The following is a 19,580-nucleotide window of genomic DNA, read 5'->3' as shown; positions in this document are numbered from 1 at the left end:
TTTTCATCAGAGGGCCGTACAGTTACTGTGTCCTGTAACTATTCAGTTAAAGCCCAGAATCTCCAATGGTATCGACACGATCCTGGATCAGCTCCTCAGTTCCTTCTCCTCATCACTGATACGAGTGAGCCGAGTGTGGTGAGAGCAACCCCCCCAAACCCTCGACTGACTGCTGCACTGAACAAGGAGAGAAATCGAGTCAATCTGGAGATCTCCTCTGCTGCAGTGTCTGACTCTGCTGTGTACTACTGTGCTCTGCAGCCCACAGTGACAGGAAACAGCAAAACTCTGTACAAAAACCTTTGGAGCAAAGACAACAGAATACTCCACAACATCCACTAGAGGGAGCCACACACTGTTAAACCTCTGATTCTTGTATCATTGGACTGATGACAAAGACAACAGAGAAATGAAGCAGTAAAGATCAGAGACAGAGACAGAGCTGCTGTGGAAGCACAAAACTATTTGATTGGCTCAGCTATTGCACTGGCCCCACCCACTGAAGTTGAGCTCATCCAATGACATTATTTGTTGGTCATTGTGCTGCAGTGGAAGAACATTGTTCATGTGCTGTCTGTCTGGCTTTAATAACTCCAAAGACATGTTGCTGCACCTCTTTTTGCTTCTATCTCACATTATAGGTGAGTTTAAGAACAGGGATTAAAGTTTAGTTGAAGCTGCTGCATTAAGCAGATATACAGACTGCATTTCACTACTTTTCTTCTTTCTTTTTCCAGGACTAACAGCTGGAGACTCAATCACTCCTCAACAACCTGAAGTCACTGAAACAGAAGGAAAATCTGTCAAACTCACATGTAGCTATGAGACGAGTGATGACATAGTTTACCTTCACTGGTACAGACATCATTCTGACCTTCAACCTCCTCATTTTATACTCTGGAAAGGAGCAAGATCACGGAGTGATCGTCAATATATTCCTGATAAACGATATGGATCCCAAACATCACCTACATCAACTAATCTGACCATAGCAGCCCTAACCCTGGCAGACACAGCTCTCTACTACTGTGCTCTACAAACACAGTGATACAAAGTGTAGAAGAGGCTGTACAAAAACCTGAACACAGATATCTGACTACTCTTCAAAGAGGAGGGAAGTGGTATTCAAAGCACAGCTTCATATCAGATGGATTTTGCTAATTCCTGTTTTATCAGAGTCACTGTGGTTACAGCTGCTAATGAAACACTGTGGGAGGATTCACATGAGCAGCAAATCCACATCAACCACAAACCAACACTTTATATCAGCATCAACAGTCAGGAGGAAACATCGTCGCTGTCTGTGGTCCTGAAATGGAAAGAATCTGATATCTAAATGTTGTGAAAGTTTTAGTGTCTCTGGTCACAGGACACTCTGACAAATGAGACCCCAACCCCTTCATAAAATTTCAGTATTTCTTTGTTAATTGTTTTTTCTCTTTTGGTTTAAGGGATGGCATGAAGCCAAGGCTCTGCTTGACGTCCTGAAAAAAATGTGTTGGTGACAGAATTACAGAAGTTGCTCCTGCAGGAAATCAAAAATAAATTTTGATAAATAAAAGAAGAATAATCTTCCTTTGATTTTAGTGTCTTCTCTGGTGTCATGTGTTAAAAAATGTAGTTAGATTTACCGTAAAATACTGGCAGCTGTGGTTGCTAGAACTTTACCATAACCACAGGGGAATAAGATATTACTGTTGGTTTTTGTCAGTTTTATGTATTTCACATTTTTGAATGGTTCTCAGTAAAGAACATTAGAGTTGGCTGACATTTTACAGCCAACAATGCTTATGGTTAATTTCAAAGGAAATCACAGAAATCATAGATCTGTTGTAAACCAAGATACAAATTCATAAAGCAGTGCTGAAATCTTTGCACATATAAATATGAAGGATAATCCATAGTGTCATGAAAACAATAATAAATTAACGACCCACAACATGGAGATTTATCCACACCAAACTGAAGGATCTCAAAGTTTAAACTTCAAGGATCTTTTACACTCATACGGAGAAGAACATTTACTGTATGATGAAGAACAGTAATATTTCCATACACACTCAATCAATAAATATGAATATAAACTAACTGCATGCAATGATGGATGGTGTCACAGGCAAACCTCCCCCCTGCCAAATATGTTTCTTCTACATAGTGGAAGAGGTTCTCCTCTTTTTCATTAAAAAGGGACAAAAGCATCTCCCGAGCACCCTCCACATACCTGGAACATACTCATGAACCTGTCAATGTACAGGCTATGATCAGCTGACCTGCTGCTCTTTGTCGATTTAAACAACAGATTTTAGATGTCAGCAGATGTTTCACAGCTGTCCTCTCTGATTTCCGATCCCTTATTGTGATTTTAACACAATACTGCAAACTAACCTGGGTATCCTGCACAAAACTACTAAACATTATTTTCACACAAAATTTCAATAACAACGTTAGTATATCAGTATGCCTCACAATATGAAAATGCATAATTTATCAAAACACATCATAAACATATCAAAAACCTGGCCTCCTGCTCCGAGTCAACCCACCTTACCTGCTTGTACAAAACGGCCCCCAGCCCTCTGTTCAAAGCGTCGGTCAGCAGAATAAAAGGGAGGGAGAAGTTAGGTGTGTGTAGCAGGGGTTCCCCTCAAAGAGCTTTCTCCACCTGCACAAACGCCACCTGGCACTGCTCCATCCACCACACCAGATGTGGGGCACCCTTTCAGGTGAGATCGGTCAAGGGGCTGGTCAGCTCCACAAAGCCGGGCATGAACCAATAGTAGTAACCGTCCACCCCCAAGAACCGACTCACCTCCTTTTTGTCTTGGGATGCGGACGCACCTACCCACCTCCAATAGTATACGTCCCTCTGTGTAACTGCGCACTTCTCCGGGTTGGCCTTGAGCCCCGCCCGCCTCAAAGACTCCAGGACCCCAGCGACCCTTGCACATGCTCCGCCCAGATGTTGCTTTGGATGATAACATCATCCAGGTAGGCAGCAGCATATGTAGCGTGCAGCCACAGCACCCGGTCCATGAGGTGCTGGAAAGTAATAGTCCAAATAAGCTGAACAGAAGTGTGATGAATTAATACAACCCGCACGGCGTGGAAAAGGCAGTTTTTTCTTAGACTTTGCAAACAAGGGAATCTGCCAGTTGCCCTTGGTTAAATGCAGCACTGTGAAAAAAACCAGCAGTGCATAACTGGTCCAGGAGCTCGTCGACCGAGCGCATGGGATAAGCATCAAAGCGAGACACTTCATTCACCTTTCAGTAGTCCACACAGAGAACCATCTTCCTTCACTACAAGAACTATGGGGATACACCAAGCACTGTGCGACTCTTCTGTTACTCCCAGCTAAACATTTCAGTCAATTCCTTTTATGCAATTTGTCTCTTGTGCTCAGGTAACCTGTAGGTCTGTGAATTCAGAGTCATGCTAGGCAGTGTTTCAAAGTGATGCTCCATGAGATTCAGGTGAGATGATACTCACCTGGATAGTACAGCTCATCCATCTTATTAACCAGAGACCTCTCATTCACCACTATGAAATTAAGGGTTTATATTTCCTTCTCCATTGTTAAAGTCTTGCTCTGGATTAGTACCCTTGACATCTCAGCTCGAGTTCCCACGGGATGATTGTTCTTTCTCCGGACAACAGAAGTGTTTCGGGAGTGCTAGCACCCGAGTATATGTAAATACAGTGCAACTCTGGCCAGTATGACGTTATAAAATGTTTTTAAAAAACGACGAAGAGTTCCATAAAATTGCAGAAAACAACATATTCATGGTTTATTAAAACGTAATCATAAAAAAAAAAAAAAAAAAAAAAAAAGATTAGCAACAAATATGAAAAAAAGAAAAGAAACAGAGCTGCTGCCACAGGCTGTTATTCTCACAAATTGTCGGCCTCTCTGTTAGCCCTGTGATAGGCTGGCAACCTGTTCAAGGGGTATTGAGCTGTGATAGTCTTTACGCAGCTCCAGGCAGCGCTGGAGAGTGAAAGAAAAATCGATGAATGTATGTAGACACACAAATAGTTCTATATACAGTGGTCCCTCGTTTATTGCGGTAGCTGCGTCTAAAAATAGGTGAAATCCATGAAGTAGCCAACTTTATTTTTTACAATTATTAGAGATGTTTTACTACACACTCTATACACCCCTCACTACACACTTTATACACTTTTCTCAGACAGGCATGAACATTTTCACACTTCTCTCGTTTAAACACTCTCAAAGTTCAAACCTTCGTAGAAAAATAAGCGCAGTATTAGTATTAAACGTTTCATTGACATTTTTGTGTTTGTTGGAAAAAGCTTACAAACATACAGTACAGCACTTTAGAGTCACACTGCTAGCGACTAAAGATTTAGGTAAATTTGACAAGCTGAATGCATTCTGTACTATACAGGAGACACTGCAGGAGATTGATTGACAATGGTCTACAGCCAATCAGGATGCAGGACACAATGTGCTTTAAAAAAAAAAAAGCATGTAAAATTGCACAAAAGAAATCTGTGAAAGGTGAACCACATAGCGAGGGACCACTGTATTATTATTTCATATCATTATCACAACGTACTAACTTTAATTACACAACACAGAAATTGACAGTTATCCAATATACAGCAAGTAAAGGCAAACATTTCCAAAAAAAACCAAAACTTAAAGTTTTGGAACAGGTTAGACCAATCTCACATGTAATAAACTGGAAGACCTTGGCTTCCATGATATCATTTTCTCTCTAGAAAGAGTACGACTTCTGACTTGTGTGAGTTTTCATGTGGCGCAACAATGAACAACTAAAACCAAACATTTTCCCGCATGCTTTACAATGATATGGCTTCTCACCAGTGTGAACTCTCATGTGCTTCCTTACATCACTACTGTACGCAAACATTTTCCCACATGCTTTACAAGCATATGGCTTCTCTCCCGTGTGAGTTCTCATGTGGCTCGATAAAGAACTTGTACTTGCAAACATTTTCAAACAGGTTTTACAAGGAAATGGTTTCTCACCAGTGTGAACTCTCATGTGCTTCAGTAAATCACCACTCCATGCAAACATTTTGTTGCATGTTTTACAAGGATATGGTTTCTCACCAGTATGGATTCTATAATGTCTTTTGATTTCATAATTCTGCTTAAAGGCTTTTCCACAAACATCACATTTGAAAGCCCTTTTACTTGTGTCAGAGTGATTCTCTGATGTAGGTGAATCATCTGCATTCTTGTGACTTTTTTTTCTATTTCTAGTTGATCCTGAATCTACAGTCTTGCTTCTTTCCTGAGACTGTCTTTCAGTTACATCAGAGCTGTGAGCGAGAAGTTGATCCCAGCTGACTGGGTCTGGTTTGCTGTGGTCACTTTCCTTATGAATAAAAGTCACCATGAAGGTATCCGTCTCCTCCTTCAGTCCCAGCTGCTCTCCCTCCTGACTGCTGCACAGTTCCTCCTGTTCCTCTTTAATCTGTGGAGGTTCTGGTTCCTCCTGGTCCACACTGGAGCTCCTCTCCTGGTTACAAAGCTGCTGCTCAGGGAGAACCTCCTCCTCCTCCAAGGAGACGTGTTGCTGTGGGACGTCTAGAGGGATGAAAGGAGAAAACAAATACACTTGAGATTCTCTAAGCTCAAGTCACTAATTTTAAGGGTGGAGAAAGCAAAACGATGCAATGGAGTATTAGGGACATATCAAAAAATATATATGTCATTGACCATTTTGAGAAAAAGTCAAAATGTGGAGATGTTTTAAGAAACTGCCGTTGCTGCTGTACTCTATAAAATGCCTTGTGTAGATGAGTCCTGTGAGACAACATCGATCCTCTTTACTCTACGAGGCTGTAACCATCGATGACCTCACATTTGTCCATGACTAGCTGTTTCATTTTGTATAAATCTCCTTCATGTTTGTTTTTTTCCATCTGAGCATGCACAGCTTTCTGTACCATCTCTTCAGCCCTGAGTTTATAAACTGAAAGCCAAATCATTCAAGTACGGCCTCACTAACTCAGAGAATAGTTTGTCTTGAAACAACTAATCTTCACATTGATTTTTTTCTCTAAATACAATTTTGATTTTTTGACCTATACGACCTATAAAGAACTGGAAGACAAAAGAAAGTGCCGTCAGATCACAAGCTGTCCCAGTGGCTTCAAGCGCACATTCAGGCCTGTGAGACTCATTTAGACACACTGAGCCATGGATCTGTGCTAGATGCACACATTTCTGCATCTCTGCCATTCAAACACACGTCATATATAGTTTATTTTACGTAATATTCAAATGCTGTCTTTCTCAAGCACTTTTCATTTTGTGTTTCCATAAGTCTTATTTAGTGCATTTATTACTAATAGAGAGAATGCACATTTTAAGACCAGACACGTTTGAAACCTTTTGTCCTCCACAGTGGAAAATGGCTGAAAATAAAAGCAGCTCCTAGTTTGATCAATTCTGTAGCTTTGCAGTCTCCAGTATCACTGAAATGCAGCCAGATGTTTGTTTTATGTTTCTTCACTTTTTCCCGACATGCTTGAATTTAAATCCGGCTCCCGTCTCTCTGTGTGCCTGCCTGTAGCACTACATATGCTGTCTTCAAAACGTCTGCCCCCCTTCATTCTTTCACGTAATGGTATGGTCCCAGTCTGTCTTTCCATGTGATTGGCCACATGGTGTGCCCATCAAAATAAAGTCCCGCCCCTGTCTGCGTGGATTCTAAGCAGGCTAAAGATTTGGCTCCAACATATAGACGGGCGATTACAGTTTTGCTGAATTGCTAAAACACTAAATCCCATTATAAAAATTATACTGCCAACTATGAAAACTCTTTCATTAAATCAATCCCACAGATGCCAAAATCTTAAACACTATTCATCTGGTCAGGACACCATTTGCAAATCTGAATCTCCCATTTAACAAAACTCTAAACTTTCAAACTCAAAACACATTTAGCAGTGTGGCGCACTTGTACCCAGAATGATGGACACAGGCAACAGAAGTGAAACACAACTAACACACAGTTTTCATCATTAACACACTACCACTCATAATTGAAAACACATGTTGCAACCTCTTCTTCTGCTTTTTGCTAGATTGAATCCAGCTTCATCCACAAAGATGTATTCATGAGGCCTAACCGTTGAGTCAAGCTCAAAGATTCTCTGTACACAACAAACTCATTTTAGTTCTGTAAATGAAATAGTATGATGTAAACATGTGCTATGCAAGTATACTGTGAGATTATCAGACTATCTTATGCCACGTTATACCTCTAAGTAAAGATTTTGAAATCATTATGTAGTTTTAGGCTGCATTATTCTCCTGACTTAGAAGAAGGTGATAACTATTACATTTATTAAACTGATTTGTATTACACGAGACAGCTGATTTATTGTGAATGAATTACATTGTTTATGATGCATTATACTGCTGATTCATAAGAAATACTGTTTTCAGAGAATCATGGCCTTATTTGTCTGATTAGGAAGAACAGAACACACTGCACAGGAAGCCAAGGTCAGAACTTAGGCTCACTGAGAGAGAGTAAGAATGTGGATGTTTAGGTTTTATGACTGTGGAAGGGGGGGGCCAAAGCTATAAGAATGCGAGAAACGGTCAGACACTTTGGCTACGTTCACACTGCAGGCGAAAGCCCATCAAATCCGACTTTTTTGACCCTATGCGACCCATATCCGATCATGGTATGACAGTGTGAACGGCACAAATCCGATATTTTCAAATCCGATCTAGGTCACTTTCGTATGTGGTCCTGAATCCGATACATATCTGATGTTTTAGAAAGCGACTGCTGTTTGATGGTCATGTCGCATTAAATCCGTCTTTTACGTCACTGACACAAGACAGACGCCAATTATCAGCTCCGGAGAAGACATCGCGAACACTTCCTGGCCATCCAGTGTAGATGTCAGTGAAACTGTTGGGAAGACAACGTTGGAGAAACGTGAACATTTTATTTGTTCTGTATAATCTGCAGATTCTGACAGAAATCTGCAACTATCCTTTGAAGCACCGCTCCTCTAAAACAGCAATAAGGATCATTATTAGGTTATTTACATTATTATGTAAATAACAAAATAACTTAAAGCAAAAATTGGGAAACGTAAAGTCCGAAGTTTTTATGTTAAGGGCCATCAGTCAAACAACACTGTTTGCTCTGGGTCTAAACAGAGCGCGTTGTGTGTGACGTCTTCTTTTGCGCATGCGGCCGCTTTGAGCGTTCACACTAGAGCGCGTTTGCTGTCGCATTTTATTTGTAGTGTGAACAAGCAGACAAAAAATCGGATTTGATCAAAAATCGGAATTGAGCATTAAGACCTGCAGTGTGAACGTAGCCTTTGAGATCTGGCAGACACCTTCCTGTCCACATCTCCCATCTAGACGTTTTTTAATGCTCAAAGTGTTGTATGGAATAAAGAGATTGTTGATTGAGCATTTATACACCAGGTGTTGTTCTTCCTTCAGCCCAAAGATCAAAGAATTGGGAGATTTAACAATACTTATAACTAAATGGTATTTTGCTTAGAATTGAAAGATGGCCAAATGAGGGTGGAAGAACACGCATGTGCTCACAACACCAGTAGAGCTGGGCAAAATGATTATTTTCCCTAATCAATGAATCTAGCGGTTAATTTTACAATCCGATTCCATTTTAATTTTATTCGATTATAAGCACTTTAACAATGTTGTAATAGTGTCCACGACGGCTACGTTTAGCAGGTGGTGCGTTATCCTCATTAACATTTTTCCTGCGGCCAATTCGCTGTCTCACATTTTCGTCTTTCGCAGATTCCCATAATCAGCCTGCGCGCATTCAGACTCATTTTGCCAGCATGGGCCACAAATAAAAACCAACTAAACAGCAGCTTAAATGAGGTTTGCATTTACGGAGGTTGGGTGTTTTTCCCTGTGTCTATGAGTGAGTGTAGGCCTACGAGGGGGGTGTTTGGATGAATTAAAGGGTAAAAACCAGTGTTAGTAAAAAAGTTGAAAACATACGGTGGTTTGTCCTTTGCAGAAGCTGCTCCTGGATGCTGTCGTTTGAGGTGCTGGTGCATAGCCGTCGTGCTTTTATGATAGGCCATTTCCACCTTACAAAGCCGGCAAATGACTGAAACACTTCCTTTTCTGTTAAAATGTCCCCATACTGTAGAATTGCGTATTCGGGTGGATTGATTTAAGTCGACTGCGGCTGCCTCAATCATGTTGCTGCTACTCGCTGCCGCCATGTCTGTTTTGAAAGTGACGACGCATCGACGCACGTTTTTTTTAACGTCGACGTAATCGATTACGTCGACACATCGTCCCAGCCCTAAACACCAGGAGACACTTATTGTGGATATGGTCCGTCGAAATAATGCAATTTGACTGCATGAAATGCAGCAAGGGAATATAGAAGACAACATACATGTTGAATCTAGCAAAAAGGAGAAAAAAAGGTTGCAATGTCATAGGTCAATGTGCCACTATTGAACTGTGTGGCCAGCGTGGCGGAAATGTAACTGTGCTGCCATCAGCAGCTATGGGTTTCTCCACAGTCATGTTACTGTTGGGCTGTACAACAACGAACTTATAGCAACATTCCTGGATGGTCTACAGGATGCTTTGCTTGAGTAGAGAGACCGCGAGCAGGCAGAGCATCCCATATCATTTGGGACAATGTGAGCTTTCTCTGTGGTTCAAAATTATGCAACTGGTTTCACAATGAGCAGCATTTTATCAATGTGTTTCTTCCACCATACTCTCACTTTTGAACCCTATTGAGGTGTTTTTCTCAGCATGGAGATGGAAAGTATACGACCGAAACCCTTACACACAGGAAAATCTACTTCAAGCAAAGAATGGAGCATGTGAGATGGGACTGGAATCTTCTCAGGGCTGGATCTGGAATCTCGTTGCCTTGCAAGGGAGACCATAACATATGATGTGGATGAAGTCCTGTGGCCTGACCCAGCACAGAGGTGTGATGCTGAGGAAGATTAAATTACCTGAATATGCTGTAAAAATATATAATTTTTTAATGTATGTATGTATGTATGTATGTATGTATGTATGTATGTATCTTTTTTTACTGCAGTTTTCTTTTTGTTAAAATGTGAGTACAAGAATAAATGAATGAATAGATAAATATTATTTTCCAGCTCTCTCACAGTGTTTTGTATTTATTTCTGTAGTGTGTAATCGTTGCTAAGTCGTGTTTGCACATTGGCTGGTTTTGTGTGGTTTTTCACAGTAGTGCTTGATTTTGACAAAAGTTAAAATAGTTTTGGGTCAAATGTTTGGTTTTGCAAGACAAGTCGAAGATTTTGTGTGTGTAGCTTGAATTTTGGAGTTTGTGTTTAATGTTTTGAGACAAAGAGATGAGATTTAAGGAAATGTGTTTTAGCAATTCAGAAAAACTGTAATAACTGACATAAGAAATTATCACGGGGGCCGGATATAGTTGTATTGTAGGCCGAATGTGGCCCGCGGGCTATAAGTTTGACGCCCCGGATTTAACACATTCACACAGTTCATTATTTCCTGCATTTTCACAGACATTTCACTTTTATTAGTTACAGGTTCAGCTGAGAGAATTTGCTTGCTGTTTACACACAGCTGAGAAAACGGAGTTAAACTTGTTCTCTGCTTCAGTAAAACCATTAAAGCATCACTGAGGAGCAACACGAGGGCTCGACTAAACACTCAATGTGAGAACTGAAGAAGAGTTGGGATCTGAAAAACTGGATTATAGGTGGCAGACAGTTGGTGTCGTAAGCCACCGCCTCCAGTTCTGAGATCCTTCCCAGATGCCTTAACACCCTCTCACATCCTGGGCCATCTGACCTCAGGAAATCACATGATAGGTTGGGGCCAGGTTTCACAATGAGCTCACCCAAAACCCTGGCTGATTGTGACCCACACCCGCTTTCACAACTCGGCTCATGTGATTAGGTAGAGGATCATTAGGGGGTCCTTTGTCCCTCTTGGTGGGACACTCCAACAGAGCTTAAATCTGGGACTCTCCACCATTTGACCTTAGAACTGAAGAAGCTTCTCGGATAAGAGGTGAAACGTCTACAGGCCACTTAAAGAAGTCCAGACGCTTTTCTTTCCAAGCTCCTTAGACTACGATGACCTGGAGGACTGAGAACCTTCACAGACCTTTGTAATGAATAGTTTTCATATTTTGTTGTTGTTTATATGAGCTGTGTGAAACAACAGGGTTATAACTGTCTGTGGTGAATAAAGATGTGTTTTATAGTCCACCCTCTGCACACTGAAATTTCAACACGTAGGACAGAGTTGAAGTGAGTTCACCCATCAGAGCGAAACTCGCCTGTCCTCTGTTTGCTCTTTGTTAGCTCACATCTCCAAAAAGTCCTCACAATCAGAAACGTCCCGCAGAGCTGTGATCAGGATCCCTCAGAGGGACACTCACCTGTCCTGTGCAGCTTGATTTGGGGTTTCCAGGTGATATCCAGCAGTCTGCGCTGACGGTCGATCTCTTCCTCGTACTGGACGATCGTTTTTTCAAACTCCAAGAATATTTGTTCAGCAGCAGCAGTTAGTCGCTCGTTGATAAACTCTCTCAGATACTGAACTGAAGGCATTGTTACCGCCGCAGCTCACACACTCAGCTCACACACAACAACACTCGGCTCGGTCACATAGGAACAAAGCTAATGCTACTTCTGCATTTGTGTCGTTCACTTCCGTCTAGTGTTGCACAAGGGAAGTTCCGCCAAAACAGGACATTTTACTCGTTGTTCCGCCTTTAAAAAAGTTCTTATCATTGAGGTTTTAGTTGGGATATTTTTTCTGGATTTCTTAATAACAAAAATACATCCGAACAGATTCTAAACATGAAACAGTGACGAAAAAGATCGTTCATGAATAAAACACTGTGAATTTCATCTTGCAAACTTTCTAATGATATTCAACTCGTGTCTCATCTAATCGTGGATGGAAATCAGATTTTTGTGTTAGTGTCGGCGTACACGAGCAGCGTAAAATAGAAAAAGGGTTTATTCATGTATTTGCTAACAGAAAGAGTGATCAATCCTACTGAATCCAGCCTGTCAGTAATGTTTAATACTTAACATCACTGTATATTTTACTGTTTCACTCACTTCGATGTTGGAGGTTCAAAATCATCCACAGGCCCCGCCCACATACGTCCAGCTCAACCAATGAGATGATTTCTGTCTGGAGAGCAAAAACTTTGAGGAAATAAAAGCACAACCTGGTGAATCTGCTGCAATGGAAGAACGTTGTTCATGTGCTGTCTGTCTGGCTTTAATAACTACAAAGACATGTTGCTGCACCTCTTTTTGTTTTCATCTCACTTCATAGGTGAACTTTTGTCTCTTTCTCAGAACGCAACATTTCTTTCTCTGCTCTGAACCCTGTGCTAGAAATGAATAATTGGTCTGGAGGATTTTAGATTTTTACTTCTGTCCTACTTTTCCTAATTTCCACTGTCTTCTCCTCTCAGCCTCATAGACAATGTTAATCTGATGGCTTCATTTTTTCTACTTTTTCCAGGACTAACAGCTGGAGACTCAATCACTCCTGAACGAGATGAAGTCACTGAAACAGAAGGAAAATCTGTCAAACTCACATGTAACTATCAGACAACATCAAGTTATCCTCTACTTCACTGGTACAGACATCATTCTGACCTTCAGGCTCCTCAGTTTATACTCTGGAAAGGAGCAAAAGACGACAGTGATCGTCAAAATATTCCTGATAAACGTTATGACTCAGAAACATCACCTACGTCAACTAATCTGACCATAGCAGCCCTAACCCTGGCAGACACAGCTCTCTACTACTGTGCTCTACAAACACAGTGATACAAAGTGTAGAAGAGGCTGTACAAAAACCTGAACACAGATATCTGACTACTCTTCAAAGAGGAGGGAAGTGGTATTCAAAGCACAGCTTCATATCAGATGGATTCTGCTAATTCCTGTTTTATCAGAGTCACTGTGGTTACAGCTGCTAATGAAACACTGTGGGAGGATTCACATGAGCAGCAAATCCACATCAACCACAAACCAACTGCAGGAACGTTCAGACACAAAGAAATTAGGGAATACAGTCAAACAGCAGAAGCTATATTTGATAAACAAATGTATCAGATTTAGCATATTTAAAATGTGCCTAATTTTGTGCTTAATGGTGTGCAAATCTTAATCAGAAAGAAAATTATTGGAGTAAACTCAGAGTCAGATAAGCAGTGGCTGCAATAAGTTGAAGCTTTTGTGGAAACTCCTTCAGAAGCAGCAAATCATTTTGCTGCCGTCCTTTCATAATTGTTATTCCGTGTCTGAGATGTTAAAATGATACCACAGTCAATATTTTGCCTTCATCAACTTGTTGGGGTGAGATGTTTAAGCTTGTGTTTGTCAGTTTAATTCATTGTTATTTATATCTATATATCTATTATATATATCTATATATCTTTGTCTAAATCTATACAGTATTCCCTCCATTATTGTGGAGGTTAAGTGCTGGGAACCCCAACAATAGGTTAAAATCCAAAAAGAAGAATCCATATGTTTATTCTGATATTTTTATATATTTTAAGCCATAAAAACTTTCCACACATTCCCCGCCCTCTTATAAACCCGTTCTTCTCTTTTAAACACACTTTGAGACACATCCTTACATACTGAGTGAAAAGTTATCGTCTGAGTCCACCTGAGACAACCAATGCGACAAGTTGGTGAGGGGAGGAAGACACAATAAAGAAATGCTGTTGAAGAGAGCCAGAGAATAATAATAACTAATGATTAAAATGGAGACAGTTATCTAAACTCATAGTGAGTGAATAAGAAACACACCAGCAGCCCAGACCTGCTTAAAAGGTGAACAGTTTTAAGCAGCTCATAACTGTAGAGGGGGATGCTGAATGAAATGACGTCACTGCTCTGCTAGGTCCAAACCTCGTCCATGATTAGCATCTGCACAACAACTTCATGGCATAAATAGATATGTTTTATTGACATATTGTCTGATGCTGAAATTTATTGGGATCTATTTCAATTGTTTACCTGACAACATCATACTTTATATTCTACCGCAGCTGTTTTTTTTAAATATATTAAATATTTCTGAAGAAGCTCAGCTCAAAGGTGACATAATCTGGAAATATTTTTTGGCCCAAAGTGGAAGACAAATGGGGGGTGGGTGGGGGGGGAGACATTCCTGTATTTTTAACTCCAGTGACCCTCCCACCTCACAGGGGTTCAAGTTTGCAAACCACAGGAGGAGGAGTGACTGAGAGCAGAGAGGAGGAGCAGAGATTCAGGGAGGAGCTGAGCTGTTACTGAACTATAGAAGAGAGAAAAACCTCCACATTCAACAGAGTTCAACACAAAACAAACTTTATGTTCCTCAACATGCTGTCATTACATCACTGTGTGTTTCCTCTGATTCTTCTCACTCTCACAGGTCTGCTCACCTACACAGGAAAGTATGTTCAATTCAAATGATTCATTAACGTCCCCACATTTAATACTGTCATCTCATCTTTCAGGTGTCGGCTGTGAAGACCTCACTCCATCCAAAGATGAAGAGTCCAGTGTAGAAGGCAGCACAGTTACTCTGACCTACACTTACTCTAAAGGTACTGCTAATTATTTCTTCTGGTATCGACAACATCCAGGAAAAGCACCGGAGCTCCTGATCTCACACTCACCTTCAGGATCAGTAGGAGAAGAAAAAACTCCTGGACTGAGGATTCAAGTGAAGGGAACAGAAATCAAGATGAGCATCTCCTCTGCTGCAGTGACTGACTCTGCTGTGTACTACTGTGCTGTGAGGCCCACAGTGACAGGAAACAGCAAAACTCTGTACAAAAACCTTTGGAGCAAAGACAACAGAATACTCCACAACATCCACTAGAGGGAGCCACACACTGTTAAACCTCTGTGATTTGTTAGGATGCAGGTTGTGATGATTAAAATGAAAACTATTTGAAGTATAAAATAACAATTCTTGTGGGATGAACTTTCAGCTGGCGTTTTTGTGGCCTCGGCAATAATGTTCTCAGCTACCTCGTCCTCTCTTATAACCCTTGAACATCAGCCTCAGGAGCAGCAGAACATGACACTGCAAAGCAGAGCCCTTACACAACCAGATGAGTCCAACTAAATATTCAAATTGTTTATATTCTATGAAGTTGTATTATATTCTATATAAAAGTTCAAAATTGCAAATTTACAGGTCAGGACAGATAATAACAGTTTGACAATTAGTCAGTGATTCAGCAGCCTGATGGCCTGTGGATAGAAACTCTTTTTGAGATTGTTCTTCCTTGCTTTCACACTCCTGTAGCGACAGACAGTGTGTGCTGTGGGTGGGGCCTTTCCTTGATGATGTTGTGAGCCCTTTGCATGACGCGAGTGTTATAAATGTCCTGTAGTGGTGGGAGGGGTACTCCATAGATGAGTCGATTACACGCCGGAGAGCCTTCCTGTCCTGAGTGGTGCTGTTCCCGTACCACACTGTGATGGAGTTTGTCAGGATACTCTCCACTGTGCATTTGTGAAAGTTGCTGAGCAGTTTAGAGGTTAATCCAGATTTTCTCAGCTTCCTTAGGAAGAAGAGTTGTTGTTGAGCCTTGTTGATGATCTACTGTGTGTCATGGGTCCAGGTGAGATCCTCACTGATGTGAGTGCTGAGGAATTTGAAGATCTTCACCCTCTCCACCCGAGTCCTGTTGATGTATAGTGGGGCGTGCTGCTCTCTCCTGATGCTTGGGTCAATAATCATCTCCTTAGTCTTAGCATTTAAGGAGAGATAATTTTCCAGGCACCATGACACCAGCTGAGCCACCTCTTCCCTGTAAGCAGCCTCCTTTTTACTAGTGATCAGCCCCATGATGGCTGTGTCGTCAATGGACTTAATGATGGAGGTGTTGCTCTGGAAGGGGACACAGTCGTAGCTGAAGAGGATGTAGAGGAGTGGACTGAGCACTGGTTCCAAGTGTCTGTCTCCTGTTTCATAATCAGGAGACAGACACTATCTCTACTTTCAAGATTAGGCTTCAAACTTTCCTTTTTGCTAAAGCATATAGTTAGGGCTGGACCAGGTGACCCTGAATCCTCCCTTAGTTATGCTGCAATAGACGTAGGCTGCCGGGGATTCCCATGATGCATTGGGTGTTTCTTCTTCACTCACTATGTGTTAATAGACCTCTGCACTGAATCATATCTGTTATTAATCTCTGTCTCTCTTCCACAGCATGTCTTTATCCTGTCTTCCTTCTCTCACCCCAACCAATCACAGCAGATGGCCCCGCCCCTCCCTGAGCCTGGTTCTGCCTGTTAAAAGGGAGTTTTTCCTTCCCACTGTCGCCAAAGTGCTTGCTCATAATCATATAATTGTTGGGATTTTCTCTGGTTTCTTGTGTTATTGTAGGGTCTTTACCTTATAGTGCAAAGCAACTGGAGGCAACTTTTGTTGTGATTTGGCATTGTGTAAATAAAACAGAATTGACTTGAACAAGGACAGCTGTAAAAATAACCAACAGATGTTTCGCTGTTCATAAAGACTCTAAACAGGTTTCTGTCTGGCTCCACCCACTGGTGTTGAACTCAGCCAATGAGATGGTCTCTCTCTGCAGAACTACAGCCAGCCTGATGTTGAGGAGAAGGCTGTGCAGCAGAGAGGCTGCTTAGTCTTTTCATTCTGCTGAACTTTGTTCATCTGCTGTGTGACTTCAGCACCTGAAACATGTTCCTTTACCTGTTTGTACTTTTCTCTCACTGCATAGGTGAGTGTTAGAACACAGAAACGTCTCATTGTGACAAGATTTGATCAGAGTTATTATTAGCAGATTTCTTCATCTCATTATGCTCACAAAGAAAGAAAAAGACTGACTGACATGAATCATTCATTTGCAGCTTTGGGCTCCATGAACAGCATAAAGCAGGAACGTGCTGAAGAAGCTGTTGCAGAGCGAGGAAACATCAACCTGACCTGTACATATGATGGTTCTATCTACAATATCCAGTGGTACCGACAATACCAGAGATCCAGACCAGAGTTCCTGCTCTACATCACAGAGGGAGGATCAGTTCATCAAGCTGTGTCGGGATTCTCAGCTCACATTGACAAAACAGAGAAACGTGCAGATCTGGAGATCTCCTCTGCTGCAGTGACAGACTCTGCTGTGTACTACTGTGCTCTGCAGCCCACAGTGACAGGAAACAGCAAAACTCTGTACAAAAACCTTTGGAGCAAAGACAACAGAATACTCCACAACATCCACTAGAGGGAGCCACACACTGTTAAACCTCTGATTCTTGTGTCATTGGACTGATGACAAAGACAACAGAGAAATGAAGCAGTAAAGATCAGAGACAGAGACAGAGCTGCTGTGGAAGCACAAAACTATTTGATTGGCTGAGCTATTAAACTGGGCCCCGCCCACTGAACCTGAGCTCATCCAATGACATTATTTGTTGGTCATTGTGCTGCAGTGGAAGAACATTGTTCATGTGCTGTCTGTCTGGCTTTAATAACTCCAAAGACATGTTGCTGCACCTCTTTTTGCTTCTATCTCACATTATAGGTGAGTTTAAGAACAGGGATTAAAGTTTAGTTGAAGCTGCTGCATTAAGCAGATATACAGACTGCATTTCACTACTTTTCTTCTTTCTTTTTCCAGGACTAACAGCTGGAGACTCAATCACTCCTCAACAACCTGAAGTCACTGAAGCAGAAGGAGAATCTGTCACACTCACATGTAGCTATGAGACAAGTGCAAGTGATGCTTGGCTTTATTGGTGCAGACATGATTCTGACCTTCAGGCTCCTCAGTTTATACTCTGGAAAAAAGGAAAAGGATCTGCAGATCAATATATCCCTAATAGAAGATATGACTCAGACACATCTTCTACAACAACTAATCTGACCATAACAGCCCTAACCCTGGCAGACACAGCTCTCTACTACTGTGCTCTACAAACACAGTGATACAAAGTGTAGAAGAGGCTGTACAAAAACCTGAACACAGATATCTGACTACTCTTCAAAGAGGAGGGAAGTGGTATTCAAAGCACAGCTTCATATCAGATGGATTCTGCTAATTCCTGTTTTATCAGAGTCACTGTGGTTACAGCTGCTAATGAAACACTGTGGGAGGATTCACATGAGCAGCAAATCCACATCAACCACAAACCAACTGCAGGAACGTTCAAATATGAAGTTTTCTGTTTCTTTAAAATAAGCTTCAGTTTCTCACTGATTGAATTAAAACTGAATTATCTGGATGTTCTTTCACTCTAAAACATTAGCATTTTGCTGCAGGGCGACTTGCATGTGACAAATAAAGGCTTTCTTGAATCTTGAGAAACAGGTGCAGCAAGGTATAATACACAAATATGTGAGTGGAGTCTTATGTCCTGACAGGTGTGCTCTCCCGTCACAGAAAGAAGAGTTTTTGTACAGAGAAGAGTAGGAATCATTTCCTGATTTCCTTCTTTATGTCAGTGAGGTTGAATCAGCCTGAGGGAGAAGGAGCTCTGCTGCTTCTAAGGTTGAGTGGATCAGGTGTGATGGGTTGTCCATGATGGAGAGCAGTTCTGACCCTCACTGACTTAAATACATCCAAATTCTGACCAATCATGTTTCCAGCCTTGTGAAGTTTGTTGATCCTGATGTATCTCTGGCACTGCTGCTGCCCTGAGCTTCCTCTTGTACAGCATCACTGTTGGTCCTTCAGCCCAGTCTGTCATTCAGGTGAAAACCCAGGTACCTGCAGCTATCCACTGTTTCTGCTTCTTCACACATGATGTTGATGGGTCTATTTGCAGTTATTATCCTCCAAAAATCAACCACCATCTCTTTTGTCTTGTTGACAAGGCAGAGCATCTTATAGTGAAGGAGGAGGATGATACCTTAATGGTGACTCTTACTTATGGGGAAAGTGACAGTGAAACAGAGCTGACATGATTTATTCCAGACAGCTCCACAAAGTTCTCCACCAGCTCCCTGTACTCCGACTCCTGCCCATACTAAACACACCCAACAACTGCAGAGTCACTAAGACTTCTGCAAGTGGCACGTTTCACTGTTGTACTGGAAATCTGAGGTGTACACGGTAAACAGGAATGGAGATAGGACCATGCCTTATGGTGCCCCAGTATTACTGATCACCCCAGACAAAGAGCCGCTCAGCCATACAAACTGAGGCGTCTCTGACAGATAATCAGCAATCCAGGAGACAGTAGAAGTGGTAACACCCATTCTGAGCAGCTTCTCACTCAGCAGAAGTTGTTTTATTGAATCAAAGCACTCAAAAACAAAAAGATTCTCACAGTTCCACCAGTACCATCCAGGTGAGAGTCAGCATGCTGCAATAGGCAGAAAACACCATGACTCAACTCAATTTTATTTATACAGTGCCAAATCATAACAACAGTTGAGTGTCGCATGAATCCAAACTGGAAGCTGGTTCCACAGAAGAGGGGCCTGAAAACTGAAGGCTATGCCTCCCATTCTACTTTTAAATACTCTAGGAACAACAAGTAGGCCTGCAGTGTGAGAGCGAAGTGCTCTAATAGGGTGATAT

The 19,580-nt window shown here is 41.5% G+C and overlaps 1 protein-coding gene across 1 annotated transcript; it reads right to left on the bottom strand.

The window, feature by feature from the left end:
- Positions 1–4,093: 4,093 nt before the first annotated feature.
- Positions 4,094–11,724, bottom strand: LOC146368666 (uncharacterized). The gene is made up of 2 exons (XM_084912277.1): positions 11,433–11,724; positions 4,094–5,581 (listed from the first exon to the last, which is right to left on the bottom strand). The coding sequence occupies exons 1-2, from the start codon at positions 11,602–11,604 to the stop codon at positions 4,743–4,745; spliced, it is 1,011 nt and encodes a 336-aa protein (XP_084768403.1). The 5' UTR covers positions 11,605–11,724; the 3' UTR covers positions 4,094–4,742.
- Positions 11,725–19,580: the final 7,856 nt, after the last annotated feature.

The sequence above is a fragment of the Perissodus microlepis genome, chromosome 18 (genome assembly GCF_051167445.1).
Source record: "Perissodus microlepis isolate ML-2025 ecotype Zambia chromosome 18, ASM5116744v1, whole genome shotgun sequence".
NCBI classification, from domain to species: domain Eukaryota; kingdom Metazoa; phylum Chordata; class Actinopteri; order Cichliformes; family Cichlidae; genus Perissodus; species Perissodus microlepis.
The sequence above is the reverse complement of the archived record's forward strand: the minus strand, read 5'-3'. Positions and strand labels throughout refer to the sequence as shown.